This window comes from Leucoraja erinacea, chromosome 16, assembly GCF_028641065.1.
Source record: "Leucoraja erinacea ecotype New England chromosome 16, Leri_hhj_1, whole genome shotgun sequence".
In the NCBI taxonomy this organism is placed as follows: domain Eukaryota; kingdom Metazoa; phylum Chordata; class Chondrichthyes; order Rajiformes; family Rajidae; genus Leucoraja; species Leucoraja erinaceus.
In genome coordinates, this window is record NC_073392.1 from 2,243,960 (window position 1) to 2,270,000 (window position 26,041).

The following is a 26,041-nucleotide window of genomic DNA, read 5'->3' on the forward strand; positions in this document are numbered from 1 at the left end:
CAGTTATATCGCAAGGATTTGTCTTTCTCCACCTCGCTTCCAGCTTTCTCCCCATTCCACCACGATGTCAGTAACTGGGTCCCAACCCAAAATGCTGCTTCTCCACGTCCTTTTGGAGATGCTGCCTGACCCTCCGAGTTACTCCGGCACTCTGTGTATTACGCAAGTCAAACTCAAGTGCTGGTCTGTCAATTAAACCTTTCACCTGTACATGGGGCGACTAATCAGCTGGAGGAAGCTAGAATTCACAATGACCCAGCTGATCGAGACCACCTTTTCTCTCTTCCAATTGAAAACAAACACTTTTCTATTTTACGTGTGTTAATTACTAACCTATTTTGAACATGAGAAGAATCAGTAGCAGCCGGCATGTGGTTTTAAGTCACTGACAAAAAAAAATCCTTCTAAATGTCTGCTTAAAGGATGGAATCGTCTATTCTGGGACGTAATCTAATGCATCTGAAAACTATTGTTTAAGTATTGGTTAAGTCCCGTATTTTTGTTGAACTATTGGTTAAGTCCCGTATTTTAAGGGAAATGTCAAAATTGTAACCCGACAAGCCAATATGCTGCAAGATCAAATGTGAATTTCATTATTTTTTCCAAAATACAGAAGCTTTAAGAAAAGGTTGCTGAACCTAAGAAAAGTCTTCAAATTTCACAGTTGATTATCCAATCCAATCCAATCATTTAAAAATAAATGTAGATTCCTCACCTTCCATGAAAGTATTCTAATCTAATGTACCATATTTGACAGCAAATAGTTGCACCAAGCTATAATAAAATATTCCATGCCTTGTTCACAAGGTCACAGTGAATTGCATTTAGTTGAAAATGAGTCCGTTTCCAGGTTGGAGAGTTTATTTTCGTTTAGTTGATCAATATTGTCAGGTGTATCAAGGCTCGGGGAAGCGTTTTTTGGTAAAAAAACATCCGTTTTACAAGAAGGGTTTCGGCCCGAAACGTTGCCTATTTCCTTCGCTCCATAGATGCTGCTGCACCCGCTGAGTTTCTCCAGCTTTTTTGTGTAACCTCCGTTTTACAAGTAATTTGTTACGATGATGAATCTGCGCTCCGATAGAACTCTCTGTCCATCAAATATGGTACTTGTGATGCACAAATGATATGATGTTAGATTACACCTAAAATATTTCAGATTTTTCAAAAGGAGGACATTTTTCAAATAAGCTTGGGATTAATTGCAATGTTATAGATTCCCACAATAACCAATTATGCAGATGTTAAATATTAAAATAACTACTGCATTCAAGAAAAAGGTCTTTTGTAATGGGGACTCAGAAAGGTGTAATCTAATACACTTACCAATTAAAATAATTGATGCATCAACATTTATTCTTTTATCAAACAGTCACAAAGCACCACACGTCACCAAAACAAGAGGAAAAGCAAACGGCATTATTTAATGTTGTGCAAATTAACTTGTTGCAAACATAACACAAACCTTTGATCTTCTTGCATCCAAAGGCTGAACAGCATGACAAATAAAAAAAGAATGTTGCAATTCAAAAAATGAATAGAGAGAATGCAAGCTGCAATACTGCAAGCCAACAGCATGAAGTTCCGCTAAAAAGATCAGTCGACAGCAAACCATTGATTAGAAGCAGGAGTCGTAGTTAAGCTTAGCAAATGGATCAAATCACAAAATGCATCGGCAGACTCAGGAAGAATTTTTTTGGCAGTCCCATCAATTAAAAAATAAAATCATCTTCGTTCGGCAGAGTTAGCCACTGCCATAAGATTTCTTGAATTTTAATTCAGAATCATAACTGGCAGTGTTTAAATATAAAAAATTAAACAGGAGATTTGACAAATAGAATGAATCTTTGGACATTGCACTGGCTAACCACAAACCTCTCATATAAGACAATCAGTGCCATTATCATCTCTTCTCTGAAAAGATGAACTTGCCTTCGGGACAATGGCATGCAAGATTTTTTCTGGATTAATTCTAAATACAAGAGCTGTCCAAAATGATCTAGAATGTGCCTACACTCTGAGGGTTAGAAGATAGGGATGATCTTGTGGAAACAAAAAGCTGAAGATACAACAATAGAATAAAGCTGAAAAAAAATCACAAAGTGCTGGAGTAACTCAGCGGGTCAGGCAGCATCTGTGGAGAGGATGGATAGGTGACGTTTCTGGTCATGATGGGTCCTGGCCTGAAACGTCACCTATCCATGTTCTCTACAGATGCTGCCTGACCCACTCAGTTATGGTGCAGCAGCATCTATGGAGCTAAGGAAATAGGCAACGTTTCGGGCCGAAATCCTTCTGGAAATAGGCAACGTTTCGGGCCGAAACCCTTACAGGTTTCGACCCGAAACGTTGCCTATTTCCTTAGCTCCATAGATGCTGCCTGACCCTGCTGAGTTACTCCAGCACTCTGTGAAACGTCACCTATCCAAGTTCTCCACAGATGCTGCCTGACCCACTGAGTTACTCCAGCTCTCTGTGAAACGTCACCTATCCATGTTCTCCACAGATGCTGCCTGACCCGCTGAGTTACTCCAGCACTCTGTTTTTTTGTAAACCAGCACCTGCAGTTCCTTGTTTCTACATAATGCTGAAATGGTGTTTTCCTTAAGTAATTCTGGAACCAAAGGGCACAGATTCAGGGTCAAGAATTTAGATTCAAGGTCAGGAGGTATTTACCATTGATTGATTGATTGATTGATTGAAAGGGACAGCATGGAAACAAACCCTTCGGCCAACCAAGCCCACTCCGACCATCAATCACCCATTCACACGGGTTCTAAGTTATCCCACTTTCTCATCCACTCCCGACACACATGGGACAACTTGCGGTGGCCAAGCAACCTACAAACCCGCACGTCCCACCGCCTATTCCTTCACTCCATAGTTGCTGCCTTCAGCCCTTTGAGACAATGGACAATAGGTGCAGGAGTAGGCCATTCGGCCCTTCGAGCCAGCACCGCCATTCAATGTGATCATGGCTGATCATCCACAATCAGTGCCCCCCCGTTCCTGCCTTCTCTCCATATCCCCTGACTCCGCTATCTTTAAGAGCTGTATCTAGCTCTCTCTTGAAAGCATCCAGAGAACCGGCCTCCACCGCCCTCTGAGGCAGAGAATTCCACAGACTCACAACTCTCTGTGTGAAAAGAGTCCACGCTAACCAGTAATTACCCATTCATACTAATTCCATGTCACCCTATTATTTTGCACGTTAAAACCAATTTTACAGGTGGGAATTAAACTAAAAATCTGCACGTCTTTGGGAAGGGGTCATGTTGATGCTTTGGCACCGACTGTGCAAGAGCTGGCTGATCTTGAAAACGAGGTGTAGTCGTCTTTCTTACAGTTTGGCTTTCTTCCCAACCAATTGTTCAGGCGCTTTTGATTGCAACATGCGCCTTAATTTAGTTCAACAAAGAAACTGACAAGTTACTAAGGAACCTGGTACCCAGAAAAAACCCACACAATCACGGAGAAACTCTGCAATCTCAACACAGACAACACACGAGGTACGGATGGGACCGGCCGGGGACTCTGCTGCCGTGAAGTAGCGGCTCTACCCTCTGTGTCACTGTGCCGCCCTTATCTAACGAGAGATGAAAAGACAAGCTACGAGGGTGTAAGTGCCTTATTGCCCAAACTTAAAATATACTCAACATGATCTTTCTTTTAACTGAGCTGTTTTGTAAGGAAAACAAAATCAAATCACCCTTTTATTTTACATCCAAGTTATGCAATCATTAACAGTGCATTTTATTTTTTAGACATTTAAAATTGAGTGCACTCACATACAACACCATTCTCATCTCAATATAACTGAGGGAATGCACATATAGTTGCAGACACAAATCGCTGGAGTACCTCAGCGGGTCAGGCAGCATCTGCGGAGAAATTGGATAGGCGAAGTTTTGGGTTGGGACCTTCTTCAGATTGATTGTATTAGGGGGGAAGAAAGGTGGATGAGAGGTGAAATCCCCCCCCCCCCACCCACTACAATCAGCCTGAAGAAGGGTCCCAAACCCAAAATGTCACCTATCCATGTTCTCCACAGATGCTGCCTGACCCACTGAGTTACTCCAGCACTCTGTGAAACGTCACCTATCCATGTTCCCCACAGATGCTGCCTGACCCACTGAGTTACTCCAGCACTCTGTGAAACGTCACCTATCCATGTTCTCCACAGATGCTGCCTGACCCACTGAGTTATGGTGCAGCAGCATCTATGGAGCTAAGGAAATAGGCAACGTTTCAGGCAGAAATCCTTCTGGAAATAGGCAACGTTTCGAAACCTTACGGGTTTCGACCCGAAACGTTGCCTATTTCCTTAGCTCCATAGATGCTGCCTGACCCGCTGAGTTACTCCAGCACTCTGTGAAACGTCACCTATCCATGTTCTCCACAGATGCTGCCTGTCCCGCTGAGTTACTCCAGCACTTGGTCTTTTTTTGTAAACCAGCATCTTAGTTCCTTGTTTCTACATAATGCTGAAATGGTGTTTTCCTTAAGTAATTATGGAACCAAAGGGCACAGATTCAGGGTCAAGAATTTAGATTCGAGGTCAGGAGGTATTTACGATTGATTGATTGATTGATTGATTGATTGATTGATTGATTGATTGATTGAAAGGAACAGCATGGAAACAAACCCTTCGGCCAACCAAGCCCACTCCGACCATCAATCACCCATTCACACGGGTTCTAAGTTATCCCACTTTCTCATCCACTCCCTACACACATGGGACAACTTGCGGAGGCCAAGCAACCTACAAACCCGCACGTCCCGTCGCCTATTCCTTCACTCCATAGTTGCTGCCTTCAGCCCTTTGAAACAATGGACAATAGGTGCAGGAGGAGGCCATTCGGCCCTTCGAACCAGCACCGCCATTCAATGTGATCATGGCTGATCATCCACAATCAGTACCCCGTTCCTGCCTTCTCCCCATATCCCCTGACTCCGCTATCTTTAAGAGCCCTATCTAGCTCTCTCTTGAAAGCATCCAGAGAACCTGCCTCCACCGCCCTCTGAGGCAGAGAATTCCACAGACTCACCACTCTCTGTGTGAAAAGAGTCCACGCTAACCAGTAATTACCCATTCATACTAATTCCATGTCACCCTATTATTTCTGCACGTTAAAACCAATTTTACAGGTGGGAATTAACCTAAAAATCTGCACGTCTTTGGGATGGGGTCATGTTGATGCTTTGGCACCGACTGTGCAAGAGCTGGCTGCTCTTGGAAAGGAGGTGCAGTCGTCTTTCTTACAGTTTGGCTTTCTTCCCAACCAATTGTTCAAGCGCTTTTGATTGCAACATGCGCCTTAATTTAGTTCAACAAAGAAACTGACAAGTTACTAAGGAACCTGGTACCCGGAAAAAACCCACACAATCACGGAGAAACTCTGCAATCTCAACACAGACAACACACGAGGTCCGGATGGGACCGGCCAAGGACTCTGGTGCCGTGAAGTAGCGGCTCTACCCTCTGTGTCACTGTGCCGCCCTTATCTAACGTGAGATGAAAAGACAAGCTACGAGGGTGTAAGTGCCTTATTGCCCAAACTTAAAATATACTCAGCATGATCTTTCTTTTAACTGAGCTGTTTTGTAAGGAAAACAAAATCAAATCACCCTTTTATTTTACATCCAAGTTATGCAGTCATTAACAGTGCATTTTATTTTTTAGACATTTAAAATTGAGTGCATTCACATACAACACCATTCTCATCTCAATATAACTGAGGGAATGCACATATAGTTGCAGACACAAATCGCTGGAGTACCTCAGCGGGTCAGGCAGCATCTGCGGAGAAATTGGATAGGCGAAGTTTCGGGTTGGGACCTTCTTCAGATTGATTGTATTAGGGGGGAAGAAAGGTGGATGAGAGGTGAAATCCCCCCCCCCCCCCCCCCCCCCCACTACAATCAGCCTGAAGAAGGGTCCCCAACCCAAAATGTCACCTATCCATGTTCTCCACAGATGCTGCCTGACCCGCTGAGGTACTCCAGCACTCTGTGAAACGTCACCTATCCATGTTCTCCACAGATGCTGCCTGACCCGCTGAGTTACTCCAGCACTCTGTGAAACGTCACCTATCCATGTTCTCCACAGATGCTGCCTGACCCGCTGAGTTACTCCAGCACTCTGTGAAACGTCATCTATCCATGTTCTCCACAGATGCTGCCTGACCCACTCAGTTATGGTGCAGCAGCATCTATGGAGCTAAGGAAATAGGCAACGTTTCGGGCCGAAATCCTTCTGGAAATAGGCAACGTTTCGGGCCGAAACCCTTACGGGTTTCGACCCGAAACGTTGCCTATTTCCTTAGCTCCATAGATGCTGCCTGACCCGCTGAGTGACTCCAGCACTCTGTGAAACGTCACCTATCCATGTTCCCCACAGATGCTGCCTGACCCGCTGAGTTACTCCAGCACTCTGTGAAACGTCACCTATCCATGTTCTCCACAGATGCTGCCTGACCCGCTGAGTTACTCCAGCAATCTGTGAAACGTCCTCCACACCTGACTAACCACTTGTTGGTTGGCCACCACATTTTATGCTTCCACAACAGGGCACAAAGTGCTGGAGTAACTCAGTATGAAGAAGGGTCTCGACCCAAAACATTACCCATTCCTTCCACCCATAGATGCTGCCTGACCCGCTGAGTTACTGCTGAGTTATTCCTGCATTTAGTGTTTATGTTTGGTCTAAACCAGCATCTGCAGTTCCTTCCGACACAGTTGGCATGCATTCTGGCTTAATACTAGTGTTCCAGTCACACACTTACATCCCAGGTTAATCAATCCATTTAGACCACATTCATTAGCCAGTATTCTCAGAATATTAAAATGCTCGATGTCACACCCTCAATGTATTTCTCTTCCAAGCTGCGTTACAATCCAGCAGTCTCACTTCATAATTCAGTGCAATTACAGTTTAATGGCTACTGGGCCAGACCAGTTCCAGTGCAGGCACACACTTCACAATGTTCCCATAAAGCAGCTTACACAGGCAGGCTTGCCTCTCTCTCCCAGTAACACAGCCCAAGTGAGCTGACTAACAACAGGACCAAGAGCCGGCTTTTTTAAATCATTCAAGTGGACAGTGACATTGGGAGCTCGCGGGTCCCTGGTGGGAGACCACTCTCCTTAGTTGAAAATCCAGCGGCGACCAGAACAAGGTACGACTCTTTGGGCGACTACTCACGACCGTACAGGCTTCACCCCCGCGACATGTCGCCTGTACGGTCGTGAGTCGTCTCCTCAGTCGCCCAAAGAGTCGTAACGTCTTTCTGGTCGCCGCTGGATTTTCAACATGTTGAAAGTTTTCGCCGACCTGCAATGAGTATAGAAGCTGGGATGTAATGTTAAAATTGTACAAGGCATTGGTGGGGCCAATTCTGGAGTATGGTGTACAATTTTGGTCGCCAAATTATAGGAAAGATGTCAACAAAATAGAGAAAGATTTACTAGAATGTTGCCTGGGTTTCAGCAATTAAGTTACAGAGAAAGGCTGAACAAGTTAGGGCTTTATTCTTTGGAGCGCAGAAGGTTTCAGGGGGGACTTGATAGAGGTCTTTAAAATGATGAGAGGGATAGACAGAGTTGACGTGGATAAGCTTTTTCCATTGAGAGTAGGGAAGATTCAAACAAGAGGACATGATTTAAGGGACAGAATTAAGGACAGAAGATTAGGTGTAACAAGAGGGAGACCACTCTCCGGAGCTCCCGCGGCGGCAGCCTCTCCCGCCCAAGTTGTGGGGCTGAAAACGGCCTGGAGCGGGGCCTGATATCGCCCGGCGCAGATTTAATGGCCGTGGGACTTGCCATCGCCCGCCGGGGGCTTTAACATCGGGAGAGGATGGAGAGCTGGGGAGAGACAAGACTTTGCCTGAATCTCCTCCTCACTGTGATGGATGTCTGTGTGAATTGAGTTGGTTGTGAAATTGTTTCTTTTTGGTGTCTGGCTGCAGAAACCAAAATTCCTAACAGATAAATAAACTTCATTGAATTGTATTGAATTGAATTGAAACCAGAGCACTGTGTCCGTCTGCCTGGCACAAAAGCAGGTTCCTCACATTCCACATTCAGAGTAAAACTATTTATCCTGGTCACTGGAGTCTGAGGAAGGGTCTCGACCCGAAGCGTCACCCATTCCATCTCCCCAGAGATCCTGCCTGCCCCGCTGAGTCACTCCAGCTTTTTGTGTCTATCTTCCATATGTAAGAGAGATTGCCTTTTGATCTTAATAATGGGAATGAACCAGAAAAATAAATGTAGGAATCCAACTAGCCCAAGGTAATCATAAATAAAATCAAAGTTCTCAAAGTGCTCAGTGGGTCAGGCACCATCTGTGGAAACAGAAACAAATGTAATGCTTCAGGTGATTGAGGAGTTCCTGATCCATCTCCACAGGTGCGGTTGAGTGGTTCCAGCACTTCTACTTCTGATTTCCAACATCTGTAGTTTTATTTGCTTTTCAGTAATAACTATAATATGTATAAGAGGTATTAACTGAGAAGGACACAAGTCTGACAGACCAGGGGTTTAAAGTAGAGAAAACTCAATCGTATGGACTGAAAACAGACCCCAAACAATGAGCAGGAAGGAACTTCAAAGAATGGTCTCGCCCCAAAACATCACCTATTCCTTTTCTCCAGAGATGCTGTCTGACTCGCTGAGTTACTAAAGTGTTTTGTGTCAATCCGTGAATGAGTGAATGAATGAATAAGTTTATTGGCCAAGTATTCACATACAAGGAATTTGCTTTGGTGCTCCGCCCGCAAGTGGCAACATGACATACAGTGACAGTTAGGAATGACACATAAAACATTAAACATTATTGATTAAACATGTGAATTAAATAAAATACCAGAGCAAAAGGAGGCTACAGATTTTTGGTTATTGATTAGAGCAACTACTCGTGGAAAAACAGCAGTTTTTATGTCTGGCTGTGGCAGCTTTGACAGTCCGGAGTCGCCTTCCAGAGGGAAGTGAAATGGATAATATTGTTAACTGAAAACAGTGTTGTCAAACTTTCTTGTTTGATTAGTTTTGAGAATCATTTTAAACTAATTGAAATATTGGTTAGGGCATTTGTGGTGGAAGGTGTTTAGTGCTGCCCTCTACACTGGGGGAAGGAAGGATGGAGTTGTGCTCGAGAGAATGCCAAGGTGGGGGTTCACCAGGATGGTGAATTGCCTGAATTGCAGGACTTTAGTTGTGGAGAGGGTTTGGTGCGGTTTGTTTTCTTGGAGCGTAGGAGATGAGGGGTTATCTGGCAGAAGTTTACAAGATTATGAGAGGGACAGATAGAGTAAATAGTCCCCAGAAAAAATCCTAACGGGCCTGTCCCACTTACACGACTTATTCGGCGACTGCCAGCACCCGTCATAGAAACATATAAACATAGAAATTAGGTGCAGGAGTAGGCCATTCGGCCCTTCGAGCCTGCACCGCCATTCAATATGATCATGGCTGATCATCCAACTCAGTATCCCGTACCTGCCTTCTCTCCATACCCCCTGATCCCCTTAGCCACAAGGGCCACATCTAACTCCCTCTTAAATATAGCCAATAAACTGGCCTCGACTACCCTCTGTGGCAAAGAGTTCCAGAGATTCACCACTCCCTGTGTGAAAAAAGTTCTTCTCATCTCGGTTTTAAAGGATTTCCCCTTTATCCTTAAGCTGTGACCCCTTGTCCTGGACTTCCCCAACATCGGGAACAATCTTCCTGCATCTAGCCTGTCCAACCCCTTAAGAATTTTGTAAGTTTCTATAAGATCCCCTCTCAATCTCCTAAATTCTAGAGAGTATAAACCAAGTCTATCCAGTCTTTCTTCATAAGACAGTCCTGACATCCCAGGAATCAGTCTGGTGAACCGTCTCTGCACTCCCTCTATGGAAATAATGTCCTTCCTCACATTTGGAGACCAAAACTGTACGCAATACTCCAGGTGTGGTCTCACCAAGAGATAGGTCGTTGCAGGTTGCTGAAAATGTTCAACATGTCGAAAATCCAGCGGCGACCAGAACAAGGTACGACTCTATGGGCGACTACTCACGACCGTACAGGCTTCACCCCGCGACATGTCGCCTGTACGGCCGTGAGTCGTCTCCTCAGTCGCCCAATGAGTCGTTGCGTCTTTCTGGTCGCCGCTGGATTTTCAACACGTTGAACATTTTCGTCAACCTGCAATGAGTATAGAAGTTGGGATGTAATGTTAAAATTGTACAAGGCATTGGTGGGGCCAATTCTGGAGTATGGGGTACAATTTTGGTCGCCAAATTATAGGAAAGATGTCAACAAAATAGAGAAAGATTTACTAGAATGTTGCCTGGGTTTCAGCAATTAAGTTACAGAGAAAGGTTGAACAAGTTAGGGCTTTATTCTTTGGAGCGCAGAAGTTTAAGGGGGGACTTGATAGAGATTTTTAAAATGATGAGAGGGATAGACAGAGTTGATGTGGATAAGCTTTTCCCACTGAGAGTAGGGAAGATTCAAACAAGGGGACATGATTTGAGAATTAAGGGACAGAAGTTTAGGGGTAACATGAGGGGGAACTTCTTTACTTAGAGAGTGGTAGCTGTGTGGAATGAGCTTCCAGTGAAGGTGGTGGAGGCAGGTTCGATTTTATCATTTAAAAATAAATTGGATAGTTATATGGACGGGAAGGGAATGGAGGGTTTATGGTCTGAGCGCAGGTATATGGGGACTAGGGGAGAATACGTGTTCGGCACGGACTAGAAGGGCCGAGATGGCCTGTTTTCCGTGCTGTAATTGTTATATGGTTATACGGGTGCCGGCAGTCGCCAAAAAAGTTGCGTAAGTGTGACGGGCCCATAAAGGTCAGGGTATCAAACGCAGGTGAGAGTTATAAAGGAGTTATTATAAAAGGGATTTGCCGGTGAAGCTTCTAGGAGAGGTTTTGATATCGGGAACATGCTACCACAGGAGGTGCAGTATCAGGTCCAGAAACTGGATAGCACGGTGGCACAGAGCACGCCTCACAGCGCCAGAGACCAGCGTTCCATCCTGACCACGGGCGCTGTCTGTACGGAATTTGTACGTTCTCCCCGTGGGTTTTCTCCGGGTGCTCCGGTTTCCTCCCACACTCCAAAGACGAACAGGTACGAAGGTTAATTGCTTGGTAAAATTGTAAACTGTCCCTAGTGTGTGTAGGAGAGTGTAAGTGTGCGGGGATCGCTGATCTGCGCAGATATGGTGGGCTTACAAAATTCTTAAGGGGTTGGACAGGCTAGATGCAGGAAGATTGCTCCCGATGTTGGGGAAGTCCAGGACAAGGGGTCACAGTTTAAGGATAAGGGGGAAATCCTTTAAAAAACGAGATGAGAAGAACTTTTTTCACACAGAGAGTGGTGAATCTCTGGAACTCTCTGCCACAGAGGGTGGTCGAGGCCAGTTCATTGGCTATATTTAAGAGGGAGTTAGATGTGGCCCTTGTGGCTAAGGGGATCAGAGGGTATGGAGAGAAGGCAGGTACGGGATACTGAGTTGGATGATCAGCCATGATCATATTGAATGGCGGTGCAGGCTTGAAGGGCCAAATGGCCTACTCCTGCACCTAATTTCTATGTTTCTATGTTTCTATGAAGAGCCTGTTTCCGCGCTGTATCTCTAAACCGCTTCAAAGAGGTGGTTCGGCAGGCTGTACAGACAAGATACAGAAGGATATGATTGTAATGCAGACAACTGGGATTAGTGTAGATGGGGAACAAGGTTGGCATGGTCGTGGTGGGCTGCTGGGACAGTGTAGGGTGTATGACTCTGTGATACAAAGCCCTTAATGGGCTCGCCCCCACCTACATCAAAAATCCGCTCACCCACCACTCCACCTCCAGGTCCCTCAGATCGGTCGACTTGAGGTTACTGAACATCCCGTGGTCTAGGCATAAGCTCAGGGGTGACCGCGCCTTTGCGGTTGCAGCTCCTAGACTGTGGAACAGCATCATCCCTCTTCCCATCAGAACGAACTGCCCCCTCCATCGACTCCTTTAAGCCGAGACTTAAAATTCAACTCAACTCCCAAGCCTTTCTTGACATTCTCTGAGGGAGGGCTACATGTATGTAGTGATGTATGTACTTAATCTATGAACCAATGTTGTGTAACGTTAGTCCCTCCACCAATGTAAAGGACTTTGGTCAACGAGAGTTGTTTTTTAAATGTGTTTTAGAAATAAAAGTGACTTGACTTGACTTGATTCAATAAAGCCTTGGATTCCACACCTTCAACACATTTAAAACAAAAATGGTCGCATTTATTTTCATTGAGATATAAATGTCTTGATCAGGACAGCGGGTCAAGCAGCATCTGTGGAGGGAATGAACAAGCGACATTTCAGGTCGGGACCCTTCTTCAGACTGATTGTATGAGGGGGGAGGAAACTGGGAGAGAGAGGTGGGGGGTTGAAAGCTTTCTTCCAGAGATTTCTTCTGGAAATAGGCAACGTTTCGGGCCGAAACCTTTACGGGTTTCGGCCCAAAACGTTGCCTATTTCCAGAAGGATTTCGGCCCGAAACGTTGCCTATTTCCTTAGCTCCATAGATGCTGCTGCACCATAACTGAGTGGGTCAGGCAGCATCTGTGGAGAACATGGATAGGTGACGTTTCACAGAGTGCTGGAGTAACTCAGTGGGTCAGGCAGCATCTGTGGAGAACATGGATAGGTGACGTTTCACAGAGTGCTGGAGTAACTCAGTCTGAGGAAGGGTCCAAACCCAAAATGCCGTCTGTCCATTCGTTCCAAAGTTGCTTCCTGACCTCCTGGGTTACTCCAGCACTTTGTGTGTTTTACTCAAGATTCCAGCGTCTGCAATTCCTTGTGTCTCCCCCATCTTGCACGAGGTACCAGCTCCCAGTAGATGGCAGCAAAGGGCACCCTGGCTGCACAAAGGCACAGAAATACATCCACACCTTTGACAAATGAACAGATCCATCAATTTTCTCGGGTGACAAAGACGATATGCATCAGCCTTTTGTTGCTAAACTAGTGACTGCATTGTGCTTCACACCTCAACTCACAGAGGCAGAATGATCGAAAAAAGAAGGAACTGCAGATGCTGGTTTACAACATAAGACAAAAAGTGCTGGAGTAACTCAGTGGGTGAGAAAGCATCTCTGGAGAGCACGGATGTTTTGGATCAGGAACCTTCTTCAGAATGATTGGGGGAGGGGGGTGCGGGGGGGAAGAAAGCGGGAAGAGATGGAGGGGCAGGAAAAATGCATTTCGTTGTCTCTGTACTGTACACTGACAATGACAATTAAAATTGAATCTGAATCTGAATCTGAACAAGCCTGACAGGTAATACTAGGTTGATCCAGCCAGGTGAGGAGGTTTTTTTTGAGCGGGGCATGGTTGGACAAAGGCCAGGGATGAAAAGACAGAAGGTGCGTGACAAAAAGAATGGAAAGTTGCAAATTGTGAAGCGAGAGGAAGGAATTTAGGTGAAAGGTTAGAGGGGAGAGGGGAGATGCTGGCTATGTTTATATCGGATAGTCAAGGCTGCAGCCAAAACACAATACGGTGGAGGAAACTCAGCAGGTCAGTAACATTAGTAGAAGGAAATACAGCGGTGTCGTTTTGGGTCAGGATCTGAAATATCACCCGTCACCTGTCCCTGAGCTGCCTGGCCCCTTGTTTTGCTCAAGATTCCAACTTCTTGTGTCTCCACATTTTCAGTCAAGTCTGGTTTAGATTTGAATTTGAATTAGAATTTGATAGATAATAGATATAGACAATAGGTGCAGGATTAGGCCATTCGGCCCTTCCAGCCAGCACCGCCATTCAATGTGATCATGGCTGATCATCCCCAATCAGTACCCCGTTCCTGCCTTCTCCCCATATCCCCTGACTCCGCTATCTTTAAGAGCCCTATCTAGCTCTCTCTTGAAAGTATCCAGAGAACTGGCCTCCACCGCCCTCTGAGGCAGAGAATTCCACAGACTCACCAGTCTCTGTGAAAATGCTTAAAGGTTGTTCTTTCACAAAAAACGTCAAGAGCGTTTTAATGTCGTATGTCCCAAAACGGAACAATGAAATCCTTACTTGTATTAGTCTCACACCAGATATGTAAACATAGTATTTGTAAAACCCAATGAACAGCAAAATGTTCAGTGTATTAATAAAAACACAAGCAAATAAATAACTATAATAGTGCAAGGTCAAAAATAATGTCCTTAAGTCTATGTCGTTCAGAGCCTATTTAGAGTAATAGAGGTCATAAGGAATAGGAGTAGGATTAGGCCATTCGGCCCATCAAGTCTACTCCGCCATTCAATCATGGCTGATCTATCTCTCCTTCCTAACCCCATTCTCCTGCCTTCTCCCCATAACCTCTGTATTAATCAAGAAAAGTCATAGAGTGATACAGTGTGGAAACAGGCCCTTCAGGCCCAACTTGCCCACACCCGCCAACATGTCCCAGGTACACTAGTCCCACCTGCCCGCGTTTGGTCCATATCCCTCCAAACCTGTCCTATCCATGTACCTGTCTAACTGTTTCTTAAATGATGGGATAGTCCCAGCCTCAACTACCTCCTCTGGCAGCTTGTTCCGTACACCCACCACCCTTTGTGTGAAGGTTTGCTGGTTGTAGTGTTCAATAACCTGATGTGTGGAGGGGAGAAGCTGCTCCTGAACCTGGGCGTTAGTTTTCAGCAAAAGCCGGTCTGGTTCATTCATCTCAGTCGATCTATAAAGATCGTCATCTGATCATTGATGTCAGTTGTGGGCCATCACCCTGCTGTTCGCGAGGGTTTTTATGCATGGGTAGAATTCAAGCTGTGCTCCCAGCACTATTCACCAGCAAGACCGACTAATGACAGGAAGCAGCTAACTATCTGCAGCAAATAAAAAACAAAGACACCAGAGAGAAAGACAGAATATCCGTCAGATCCCAGTGGGAACTCTGTGCACAAGATTGCAAGCATCTGACTTACAAAGGACCAAACTGGAAACAATATAGAAGGACCTTCTATATTCAATATCACAAGTAAACTACCTTCATTACCAAATAAGCCATCGTGAACCCAAATGTGTCATGTTGGAGAAACAAGTAACTGCAGATGCAGGCTTACAAAAAAAAAAGACAAAGTGCTGGAGTAACTCAGCGGGTCAGGCAGCATCTGTGGTGAACATGGATAGGTGACGTTTCACAGAGTGCTGGAGTAACTCAGCGGGTCAGGCAGCATCTATGGAGCTAAGGAAATAGGCAACGTTGCCTATTTCCAGAAGGATTTCGGCCCAAAACATTGCCTATTTCCTTAGCTCCATAGATGCTGCTGCACCATAACTGAGCGGGTCAGGCAGCATCTGTGGAGAACATGGATAGGTGACGTTTCACAGAGTGCTGGAGTAACTCAGCGGGTCAGGCAGCATCTGTGGAGAACATGGATAGGTGACGTTTCACAATGTTTGTGCCGAACATGCCAAGATAGGACACAAAGTGCAGGAGTAACTCAATGGTTCAGGCAGCACTTCTGGAGAATATGGATCGGTCAATTTTGGGTGGAGACCCTACTTGTTAGTGGGGGGGGGGGAGAAAGCTTGGAGATGCCAAGATAAACTCTTATAGGGCCTGTCCCACAGGCAATGTTTTAAGCGACTATAGGCGACTGGACTGTTGCCACATGGTCGCTGGGGTGCCGCCTGTATGGTCGTGAGTCGTCTCCTCAGTCGCCCAAAGAGAGGCACCGTTTTTCTGGTCACCGCTGGATATTCAACGTTGAAACATTTTCCGCGACAGTTGGCGACCGTGTGTTTGACGCCAATGAGCGTGGCTGGACTTCTCCTGATGTAGGTGCTGTCATAGTTGTCGCCAGGGTGAACTGAGGGCGGGAGAGGTGTGGACTGGCATCTCCAGCATGTGGGACCTGGCCGCTTCTCTGAAACGATTTGAAGCAGAATGGAGCGGGTGGAAGTGTGCGCGGGAGAGGTGATACGCCGTGGAGCACAGGGAGCTCCATCTGCTTGCCTCCAGCATGAGGATTTCCGCAACAGATGGCTGAGCCAATGAAGAGGATGCCGCTCATTATTACACATGCTTCTATCAAGCTGGTGCCTACTCGCTCCTACTGTTTTCTCTGGAACGCTGGAGGTCGAGAGGAGACTAGATGGAGTTAGATAAAATTATGAGAGGCTTGGATTGGGTAGACAGTCAGAACACTTTTTCCCCAAGTTGAAAATATCAAGTACCCTATGCATAGCTTTAAGGTGAGATGGGAAAAGTCTAAAAGAGACATAGAAACAAAGAAAATAGGAGGAGGCCATTCGGCCCTTCGAGCCAGCACCGGCATTCATTGTGATCATGGCTGATCGTCCCCTATCAATAACCCGTGCCTGCCTTCTCCCCATATCCCTTGACTCCACTACTCCGTAGAGCTCTATCTAACTCTCTCTTAAATCCATCCAGTGACTTGGCCTCCACTGCCCTCTGTGGCAGGGAATTCCATAAATTCACAACTCTCTGGGTGAAAAAGTTTTTTCTCACCTCAGTCTTAAATGACCTCCCCTTTATTCTAAGACTGTGTGGCCCCTGGTTGTGGACTCGCCCAACATTGGGAACATTTTTCCTGCATCTAGCTTGCCCAGTCCTTTTATAATTTTATATGTCTCTATAAGATCCCTCCTCATCCTTCTAAACTCCAGTGAATACAAGCCTAATCTTTTCAATCTTTCCTCATATCACAGCTTAAGGATAAGGGGGAAATCCTTTAAAACCGAGATGAGAAAAACTTTTTTCACACAGAGAGTGGTGAATCTCTGGAACTCTCTGCCACAGAGGGTAGTGGAGGCCAGTTCATTGGCTATATTTAAGAGGGAGTTAGATGTGGCCCTTCTGGCTAAGGGGATCAGGGGGTATGGAGACAAGGCAGGTACGGGATACTGAGTTGGATGATCAGCCATGATCATATTGAATGGCGGTGCAGGCTCGAAGGGCCGAATGGCCTACTCCTGCACCTAATTTCTATGTTTCTATGACAGTCCTGCCATCCCAGGGATTAATCTCGTAAACCTACATGTGAGGCAAGTCATTTTTTTTTTTACACACAGGGTGGTGGGTGCCTGGAACGTGTTGGTGGTTGAGGCAGAAATGATAGTGGCATTTAAGAGATTTCTGAATAGGCACAGGAAATGGAAGGATATGGATCACGTGCAGGTAGTAAGAATTGGTCTTGGCATCATGTTCGGCACTGACACTGTGGGCCGAAGGGCCTGTTTCTGTGCTGTACACGTTTATTTTCTATATTCAATTTCACGGCTGATCTAGTCTCAATTCATTTTCCTGCCCAATCCCCGTGGACCACAAAATCGCTCTCAGTCTCGAATGTACTTTATGAATAAACATGCAGCAACTTCTAGAATACAGAATTAGAAAAACTCATCTCAGTCACAAACATATTGAGCAGTGATGACGCTGAGATTACAACACAAAATTATCAGCTTTGGGTCAGTAGATTTTTCTGTGAATTACAATGAAAACATCCTTGACAATTCATTATCTCTTAGCCACTAGTGCAGATTGAATTTGGAATTTTGCACTTTAGACATTTCTCCTTGGAACACCCATGCTAAACATGCCATCGACTATCTAATGTACACAACAGAATTAATCCATTTTCAAAATTCAGTTCCAATGACGACTTAAAGGTAAAATTTCTTCCCCTTTACACATCGTAAATATTGTTACCAGATATTGAGTTCCTCACCACAATACATCTCTGGGCTTTGTCTGACCATCTACCTATTAAACCATCCCCCCCGCCCCTCACCTGTGTTCACCTGTGTTCACCTATCACACTTTGTCCTGTCCCTCCCTCTCTTCCGGCTTTCTTTCCCAGCTCCGCACCTCCGCAATCAGTCCCAAAACATCGCCTTTCCATGTTCATCAGGGATGCCATGGTACACCGGTATCCTGGGTGTCTTGGTACACCAGTCATTGAAAGTAGGCATGCAGGTGCAGCAGGCAGTGAAGAAAGCGAATGGTATGTTAGCATTCATAGCAAAAGGATTTGAGTATAGGGGCAGGGAGGTTCTACTGCAGTTGTACAGGGTCTTGGTGAGACCACACCTGGAGTATTACGTACAGTTTTGGTCTCCAAATCTGAGGTCTCCAAATTGTTCCCGATGTTGGGGAAGTCCAGAACAAGGGGTCACAGTTTAAGGATAAGGGGGATGTATTTTAGGATCGAGATGAGAAAAACATTTTTCACACAGAGAGTTGTGAATCTCTGGAACTCTCTGCTACAGAAGGTAGTTGAGGCCAGTTCATTGGCTATTTTTAAGAGGGAGTTAGATGTGGCCCTTGTGGCTAAAGGGATCAGGGGGTATGGAGAGAAGGCAGGTACGGGATACTGAGTTGGATTGGATGATCAGCCATGATCATATTGAATGGCGGTGCAGGCTCGAAGGGCTGAAAGGCCTACTCCTACACATATTTTCTATGCTGCCTGACTCACTGAATTACTCCAGCGCTTTGTATCTTTTTTTATAAACCAGCATCTGCAATTCCTGGTTTCTTCAAAATGAACAATGACTTCATGTTGCCACAAGACGTTACATTGAACACACTGCCACGTGACCAACACAAGGCAGCAAGCCAGCGGAGAAGCAGCTCTTCACCAACTTGTGTCCCGTTTACAAACACAAGGTACACACATACTGGAGGGAAGCAATGAAAATGCCACAAAATGAACCTTTGCTGAAACAATTTTACACTGTGCCAAAATGGATTGGAATCTTTGCTTCGAAATGAGGACACTGTGATGTCATGGCATGCATGAAAATTAGTTGCTTGATTTAACTGCAAAATTGTCGCTTCTGTTTGGGATATCTTGCCAAGCGACCATCTGTTCAAAGATTCAACACCATCTTTGAACACTTTGATACCATCAAGAAACATAACTATTTGTACAATGCAAAACGAACATTTACATACGAAATATCAACTGGCATATTGCTGGGGGATCTTCATTCTGTCCTCGACTGCGCACTCACAAAGCTCTTCTGGCTCAACATTAAACCGGCAATCTCACTGAGACCAGCGCAAGGTCGGCAGGAGAAAGCTTCCCGTTGGTGCAGCAGAAGGTCGTGGCGCAAGGCAACGGCTTTTGGGCCCTCAGACCTCTTCCACTATTCAACAAGAGTGACTATTGCTCACATCAGTCAACAACAACTATTCATCTTGGATTTAAAATCAGAAAATGGAATAGCCCCATATGTAGAACTTTGCTACTTCCATCCACAAATCAATGCCAGAGTCCAGAGTGTTCAATTGTCTTATGTACCAAAAACAGAACAATAGAATTCTTACTTGCAGCAGCATATCAGGTTTGTAAACGCAATACATAGATACACAATAAATAAAAGTTCAATAAATAAATAAAACATGAGTGCAAAGCAAACGTCCAATGTCCTGATGCAACCACAACAGTTCATAGTTCATAGTGTAGTCGATGATTGCTGGGAAGAAACTGTTCCTGAACTTAGAGGTCACATTTTTAAACTCCTCTGCACCTTCTACCCCATGGCAGGAGTGAGATGAGAATCTGACCAGGGTGGTGTGGGTCTTAGATGAGGCCGGCTGCATTTTTGAAGCAACGCCTCATATAGACCTTTCAATGGTCATGTCATAAGTGATAGGAGCAGAATTAGGCCATTAGGCCCATCAAATCTACTCAGCCATTCAATCTGAACGATCTCTCCCTCCGAACCCCATTCTCCTGCCTTCCCCCCATTACCCCCGACACCCGTACTAATCAAGAATCAATCCATCACTTTCTGAAATATATCCACTGACTTGGCCTCCACAGCCTTCTGTGGCAAAGAATTCCACAGATTCACCACCCTCTGACTGAAGAAATTCCTTCTCATCTACTTCTGAAAGGAACGTCCTTTAATTCTGAGGCTGCGACCTTTAGTCGTAGACTCTTCCACTAGTGGAAACATCCTCTCCACATCCACTCGATCCAAGACTCTCTATCCAACATATTTGGTATGTTTCAATGAGCTCCCCCTCATTCTTCTAAACTCCAGCGAGTACAGGCCCCAGTGCAGACAAACGCTCATCATAGGTTAACGCACTCGTAGGATCATTCTTGTAAACCTCCTCTGGACCCTCTCCAGAGCCAGCACATCCTTCCGCAAATATGGTGCCCAAAACTGCCCACAATATTACATCAGCATTACATAGATACATAGAAAGATAGACAATAGGTGCAGGAGTAGAGGCCATTCGGCCCTTCGAGCCTGCACCGTCATTCAATATGATCATGGCTGATCATCCAACTCAGTATCCTGTACCTGCCTTCTCTCCATACCCCCTGATCCCTTTAGCCACAAGGGCCACATCTAACTCCCTCTTAAATATAGCCAATGAACTGGCCTCAACTACCTTCTGTGGCAGAGAGTTCCAGAGATTCACCACTCTCTGTGTGACATCCCTGCATTAGTAGTCTAGCCCTCATAAAATAAATGCTAGCATTGAGTTTGCTTTCTTTACTACAGATTCGACTTGCAGATTCACTTTTTGGGAATCCTGCACCTGCACTCCCAAGTCCCTTTGCACTTCCGATTTCTGGATTACATAGAAACATAGAAATTAGGTGCAGGAGTAGGCCATTCGGCCCTTCGAGCCTGCACCAGCACCGCCATTCAATATGATCATGGCTGATCATCCAACTCAGTATCCCGTACCTGCCTTCTCTCCATACACCCTGATCCCCTTAGCCACAAGGGCCACATCTAACGCCCTCTTAAATATAGCCAATGAACTGGCCTCGACTACCCTCTGTGGCAGAGAGTTCCAGAGATTCACCACTCTCTGTGTGAAAAAAGTTATTCTCATCTCGGTTTTAAAGGATTTCCACCTTATCCTTAAGCTGTGACCCTTGTCCTGGAATTCCCAACATCGGGAGCAATCTTCCTGCATCTAGCCTGTCCAACCCCTTAAGAATTTTGTAAGTTTCTATAAGATCCCCTCTCAATCTCCTGAATTCTAGAGAGTATAAACCAAGTCTATCCAGTCTTTCTTCATAAGACAGTCCTGACATCCCAGGAATCAGTCTGGTGAACCTTCTCTGTACTCCCTCTATGGCAATAATGTCCTTCCTCAGATTTGGAGACCAAAACTGTACGCAATACTCCAGGTGTGGTCTTACCAAGACCCTGTACAACTGCAGTAAGAACCTCCCTGCTCCTATACTCAAATCTATATTATCTTTGGACTTTAGAGATAATGTGCAGAATCAGGCCCTTTGGCCCCACTGAGTCCGCACTGATCAGCGATCACCCCGTACAGTAGCACTATCGTTTACACTAGAGACAATTTATCATTCTTAGTTGGGGATTCTCTCCCCATTTAGAAAATTTCTGTGTCATCCGTGATGGAGGGGAGATCAGTACCCACGACGGACCATGCAGTGTCCACCACTTTGGGTCATCTCCTTCATTCTTGGGTGTTGGAGTTGCTGAACCAACTTGTGGAAGAAAGTGACAAAGTTCTACATAGGCGACGTTTCGGGTCGCGACCCTTCTTCAGACTTATGTGAGGGTGGGGGGGGGGGGTAACTCTGGTAACAGCCTCAAGCATAATTCCAGAAATGCACACAGTACTCGCGACTTCTCCCAAGTCACAGGATTCTAGGTGTAAAGGTTAGCATTCCATTAGCCTTTTATTTTTAACGATTGGTCCTTGACATTGTAATGGCATGGATCATCAATTGTCTAAACACAAGGTCTGTTTAGATCTCTACAGCACAAGCCCATCGCTTTTGACCATACCCTTATAGGAATGTGATCCATACTCTGTCTCGCCCTGTAACCGCTATCCTGAGTTTGTTGGCGATATCAAGTACTCAACATAATAGCTTCCTGATTCATTCACTGGCTTGGGAAACAAAGGTTTATTAGGAAATTGAAGCTGGAAACTTTGGAGATGAGGCTTGGCAGCAGACACATCACAGCAATCAATGAACAATGAAGATAGACACAAAATGCTGGAGTAACTCAGCGGGTCAGGAAGCATCTCTGGAGAGAGAATGGGTGACGTTTCGGGTCGAGACCTTTCTGTAAAACAATTGCCATTTTGTTGACACAATATAAAGGTTCCCCCAGCATGGGCACCCTTCCTCAGGCTGAGGGTTAGGGGAGAGGGAGTCTAGAGATATGGAAGGGTAAGGTGTGAAAATGAGAGATCAAAGCAGATGCTGTTAAGGAAATGCCGAATGGGTCATTGTTAGCTGAGGGTAGAAATAGTCGGAGAACTCGGGATGGGAGAGAGAGAGAGAGAGAGAGAGAGAGGGAAAGCAAGGGTTACTTGAAGTTAGAGAAATCAATATTCATACTGCTGGGTTGCAAGCTGCCCAAGCAAAATATATAACCTGCAAACAATCATCTCCAATGCCTTGGCTCAGATCCTGCAGCCACTGCAGGAGTCCAGAATATTATGATCAACAAAACATAATCAAAATGAGCCGGGCAGCGATCGTTACGGCTGAGCCTGAAGGTGCGCAGCAGCAGCGCCTTAAGTCCCTCATACTTATTAATGCCAGGTGGATTCTGCAGGTAAAGGAGCAAACGGGTGGCAGTCTCCTGGCTGAGCGCCCCCACCAGGTGGAAATAGCGGGTGGAATCCACAACAATCTGGCAGATCTCGAACTGGGCCTCGATGAGGGAAACCACACGTGAGGCTGAACCGCCCAGAAAACGGGCAGTTTGAATGAAACCATGTACTACTGGGCGGGGTTGGCGTCGAGGTTTACGGCGGCTTTCATGCTGAGATCCGAAAAACATTCGGATTGTCGGGGTCACCACGGAAGCGAGACCAGGCAGGTTGAGTGAAATACTTTTCATTTGCAGAAAACGAAAACGAAAACTCGTGAAAACCGCCTGGTCCTGCTGTATATTTGAAAGATGGATTTATTTACTGAATAACCTCCACTAAATGGTCCTCGACACAATACCCTCCCCACCATACTTGCAAAGTTCCAGGTGTGTGGAGTTACAGAGTAACACAGCATGGAAACAGGCCCTTCAGCCCACCTCATCCATGCTGACCTAGATGTATTTGTCTGCATTTTGCCCATATTGCTCTAAACCTTTCCTATCCATGCAGCAGTTCAAATGTCTTTCAAATGGTATTATTGCACCTGCCTCAACTACCTCCTTTGGCAAATGCATTCAATACTGTGGAGAATAGATGCAATACAGCGTGGAAACAGGCCCTTCAACTCAACTTGCCCACACCGGCTAACATGTCCCAGCTACATTAGTCCCACCTGCCTGCATTTGGACCATATCCCTCTAAACCTGTTCTATCCATGAATCTGTCTAACTGTTCCATTAAACGTTGGGATGGACCCAGCCTCAACTACCTCCTCTGGCAGCTTGTTCCATACACCCACCACCCTGTGGTCTTCGATTCACCTCCCCTGGGCAAGTATCTACCCGATCTATTCCTCTCATGATTATATACACCTCCATAAGATGACCCATATCCTCCTGTGCTCCAAGGAATAGAGACCCAGCCTACTCAACCTCTCCCTACAGCTCACACCCTCTAGTCCTGGCAACATCCTCCTAAAGGACATGAGATAAACTTAGTTTAGCCTGTTTAAAAAAGCTTTGGTAATAAAATTATTTCTGAATGAGTCACCAAGACACTAACCATATACACATTAGCATAGTGCACCATTCAATGAACAGCAGATGACCTTGGGAATGTTCATTCAGACATCGTCTCAGGCTCCTTCCCTGCTAATGAAACCACAGCATCCTAATAATACACCAGTATTGATTTTTGTGCAATAGGCTGACGATGCTGTCGTTAACCAGACGGACATATGCCCTTTCCAGGAAGTAGAGACGCTGTAGTAAAAACTACGCTGAAACATAAAACTCAAAGAGTTTTAGTGAAGAGCACACTGAGTGGTGGAACAGGGGTGGCACGAGACTCCGCAGATGCTGCAAGATGGAGCAAATCAAAGAAGGTGGGCAGCTGAAGAAACTCAGCAGGTCAGGCAGTCTCTGTGGAGGGATAACCGCTCCATGGTCGGATAGTCGGCGACTAAACCGTCTCCCTCACCTGGTTTGTCAGGTGAGGAGGGGGCTGTGGACCCCCAGCAGGACCAAAAACAAGACCCGTCAAAGGGCGGATGAGCTCCTAGCGAGTCAACGGCCGTCCACACTTCAGTAGAAGTTGCGATCACTGTCGTAACACGGCATTGTAAGGCACCGCGCCGTTGATGGTTTCAACGATGATGATGATGATGACGACATATTTTATGAATGAACTCTAGCTGATCATACAAAATCCTCAAAATCCCCTTCATTCCATAAGCAGTAGTTACTGTTTCATTAATTCTTCTGTAATACTCCAACTCAAGTCTATACACAAAATTCAGCTAAAATATTCCATGACAGTTTTATAAACATCTCCATCTTCTTACCCCAACTTTATGTTCACCATTAGCCATTTTTCTGTTTCTATTTATTTCGTTTACCATACAGACACTCCTTTAACAATGCAAAAGGCCAGGTTTTTGTTGTCCAATTGCACATCACCTTTATTTCCCTTCTAAGGAAGGTATGAAGCTTACCAAGATGGCGCCCAACACAGGCGGCTATCTGCACGCTAGCCACAGAAACAGATCCACAATCACGTATTGCAATCGCTCCACACTCCTACAGCAAGTCGTTACTCCTACAGCAACATCTCTTACTTTATTCCCTTATTATCTTGTATCTGTACACTGCGAATGGCTCGATTGTCATTATGTATCGTCTTTGCGCTGGCTGGTCAGCACGCAACAATGGCTTTTCACTGTACCTCGGTACACGTGACAATGAACTCAACTGCACTATGTAACTGGTCTAGTGCTTTCATACTTCCTGCATCCAAGCACATCATTGCACATTACTTTCCTGCCCGAGTAGAAAAACAGTCTGAAGAAGGGTCTCGACCTGAAACGTCACCTATTCCTTCTCTCCAGAGGTGCTGCCTGTCCTGCTGAGTTACTCTGGCATGTTGTGTCTGTCTTCTAGAATAGGGTGGGCAAACTTGTTCTGCATAGGGGCCGGGACGCATGTCAGTGAGTGGATGGCGGGCCACATCTACCACATGTACACATGGATTCTTCCCCCATCCCACCCCAGGATGGCAGGCATCAAATCACGTGTTCACGTAGATCCTGCCCCTTCGAGGATGCCACATGGAGCACTGGCCCCTGGTTACGGGCGCTCACCAACATGGCGTCCCTGGTTACGGGCGCTCACCAACATGGCGTCCCTGGTTACGGGCGCTCACCAACATGGCGTCCCTGGTTACGGGCGCTCACCAACATGGCGTCCACTGGTTACGGGCGCTCACCAACATGGCGTCCCTGGTTACGGGCGCTCACCAACATGGCGTCCCTGGTTACGGGCGCTCACCAACATGGCGTCCCTGGTTACGGGCGCTCACCAATATGGGGCCCCTGGTTACGGGAGCTCACCAACATGGGGCCCCTGGTTACGGGCGCTCACCAACATGGGGCCCCTGGTTACGGGCGCTCACCAACATGGCGTCCCTAGTTACTGGCGCTCACCAACATGGCGAACCTACGGACCAATGCCTTGGCTCTGTCCTGAAGGTAGTGGCTCACTTATCCCCGGCCTATTGACAACCCCGGTCCTGACAGTGTGTTTAAGAAAGAACAGCAGATGGTGGAATAATCAAAGGTAGACAAAAAAACTGGAGGAACTGGAGCAGGTGAGGCAGCATCTTTGGAGAGAAGGAATAGGTGACGTTTCGGGTCGAGACCCTTCTCAGAACAGTGTCAGCCGCTTCTGAAGAAGGGTCTCGACCCAAACTTCACCCATTTCCTTCGCTCCATAGATGCTGCCTCACCCGCTGAGTTTCTCCAGCTTTTTTGTCTACGTCCGATCCCGACAGTGAAGCCCACACACAGAAGGTGCGAGGCAGTGCCGGCGGCTTTGCGCAGGATGTGGTACTGCCAGAGCTCGCCGCTCCTCGGCAGCTCAACGCA

At 46.0% G+C, this 26,041-nt stretch overlaps 1 protein-coding gene across 1 annotated transcript in view; it reads right to left on the bottom strand.

Annotated features, from left to right (window-relative positions):
- The window catches only part of LOC129704447 (ERC protein 2), a 590,828-nt gene that overhangs the window by 518,388 nt on the left and 46,399 nt on the right, over positions 1 to 26,041 (bottom strand). Inside the window, exon 5 of the mRNA XM_055647523.1 lies at positions 1,463 to 1,486. Within this exon, the coding sequence (XP_055503498.1) occupies positions 1,463 to 1,486 (24 nt within the window). The remainder of the gene's footprint in view (positions 1 to 1,462; positions 1,487 to 26,041) is intronic.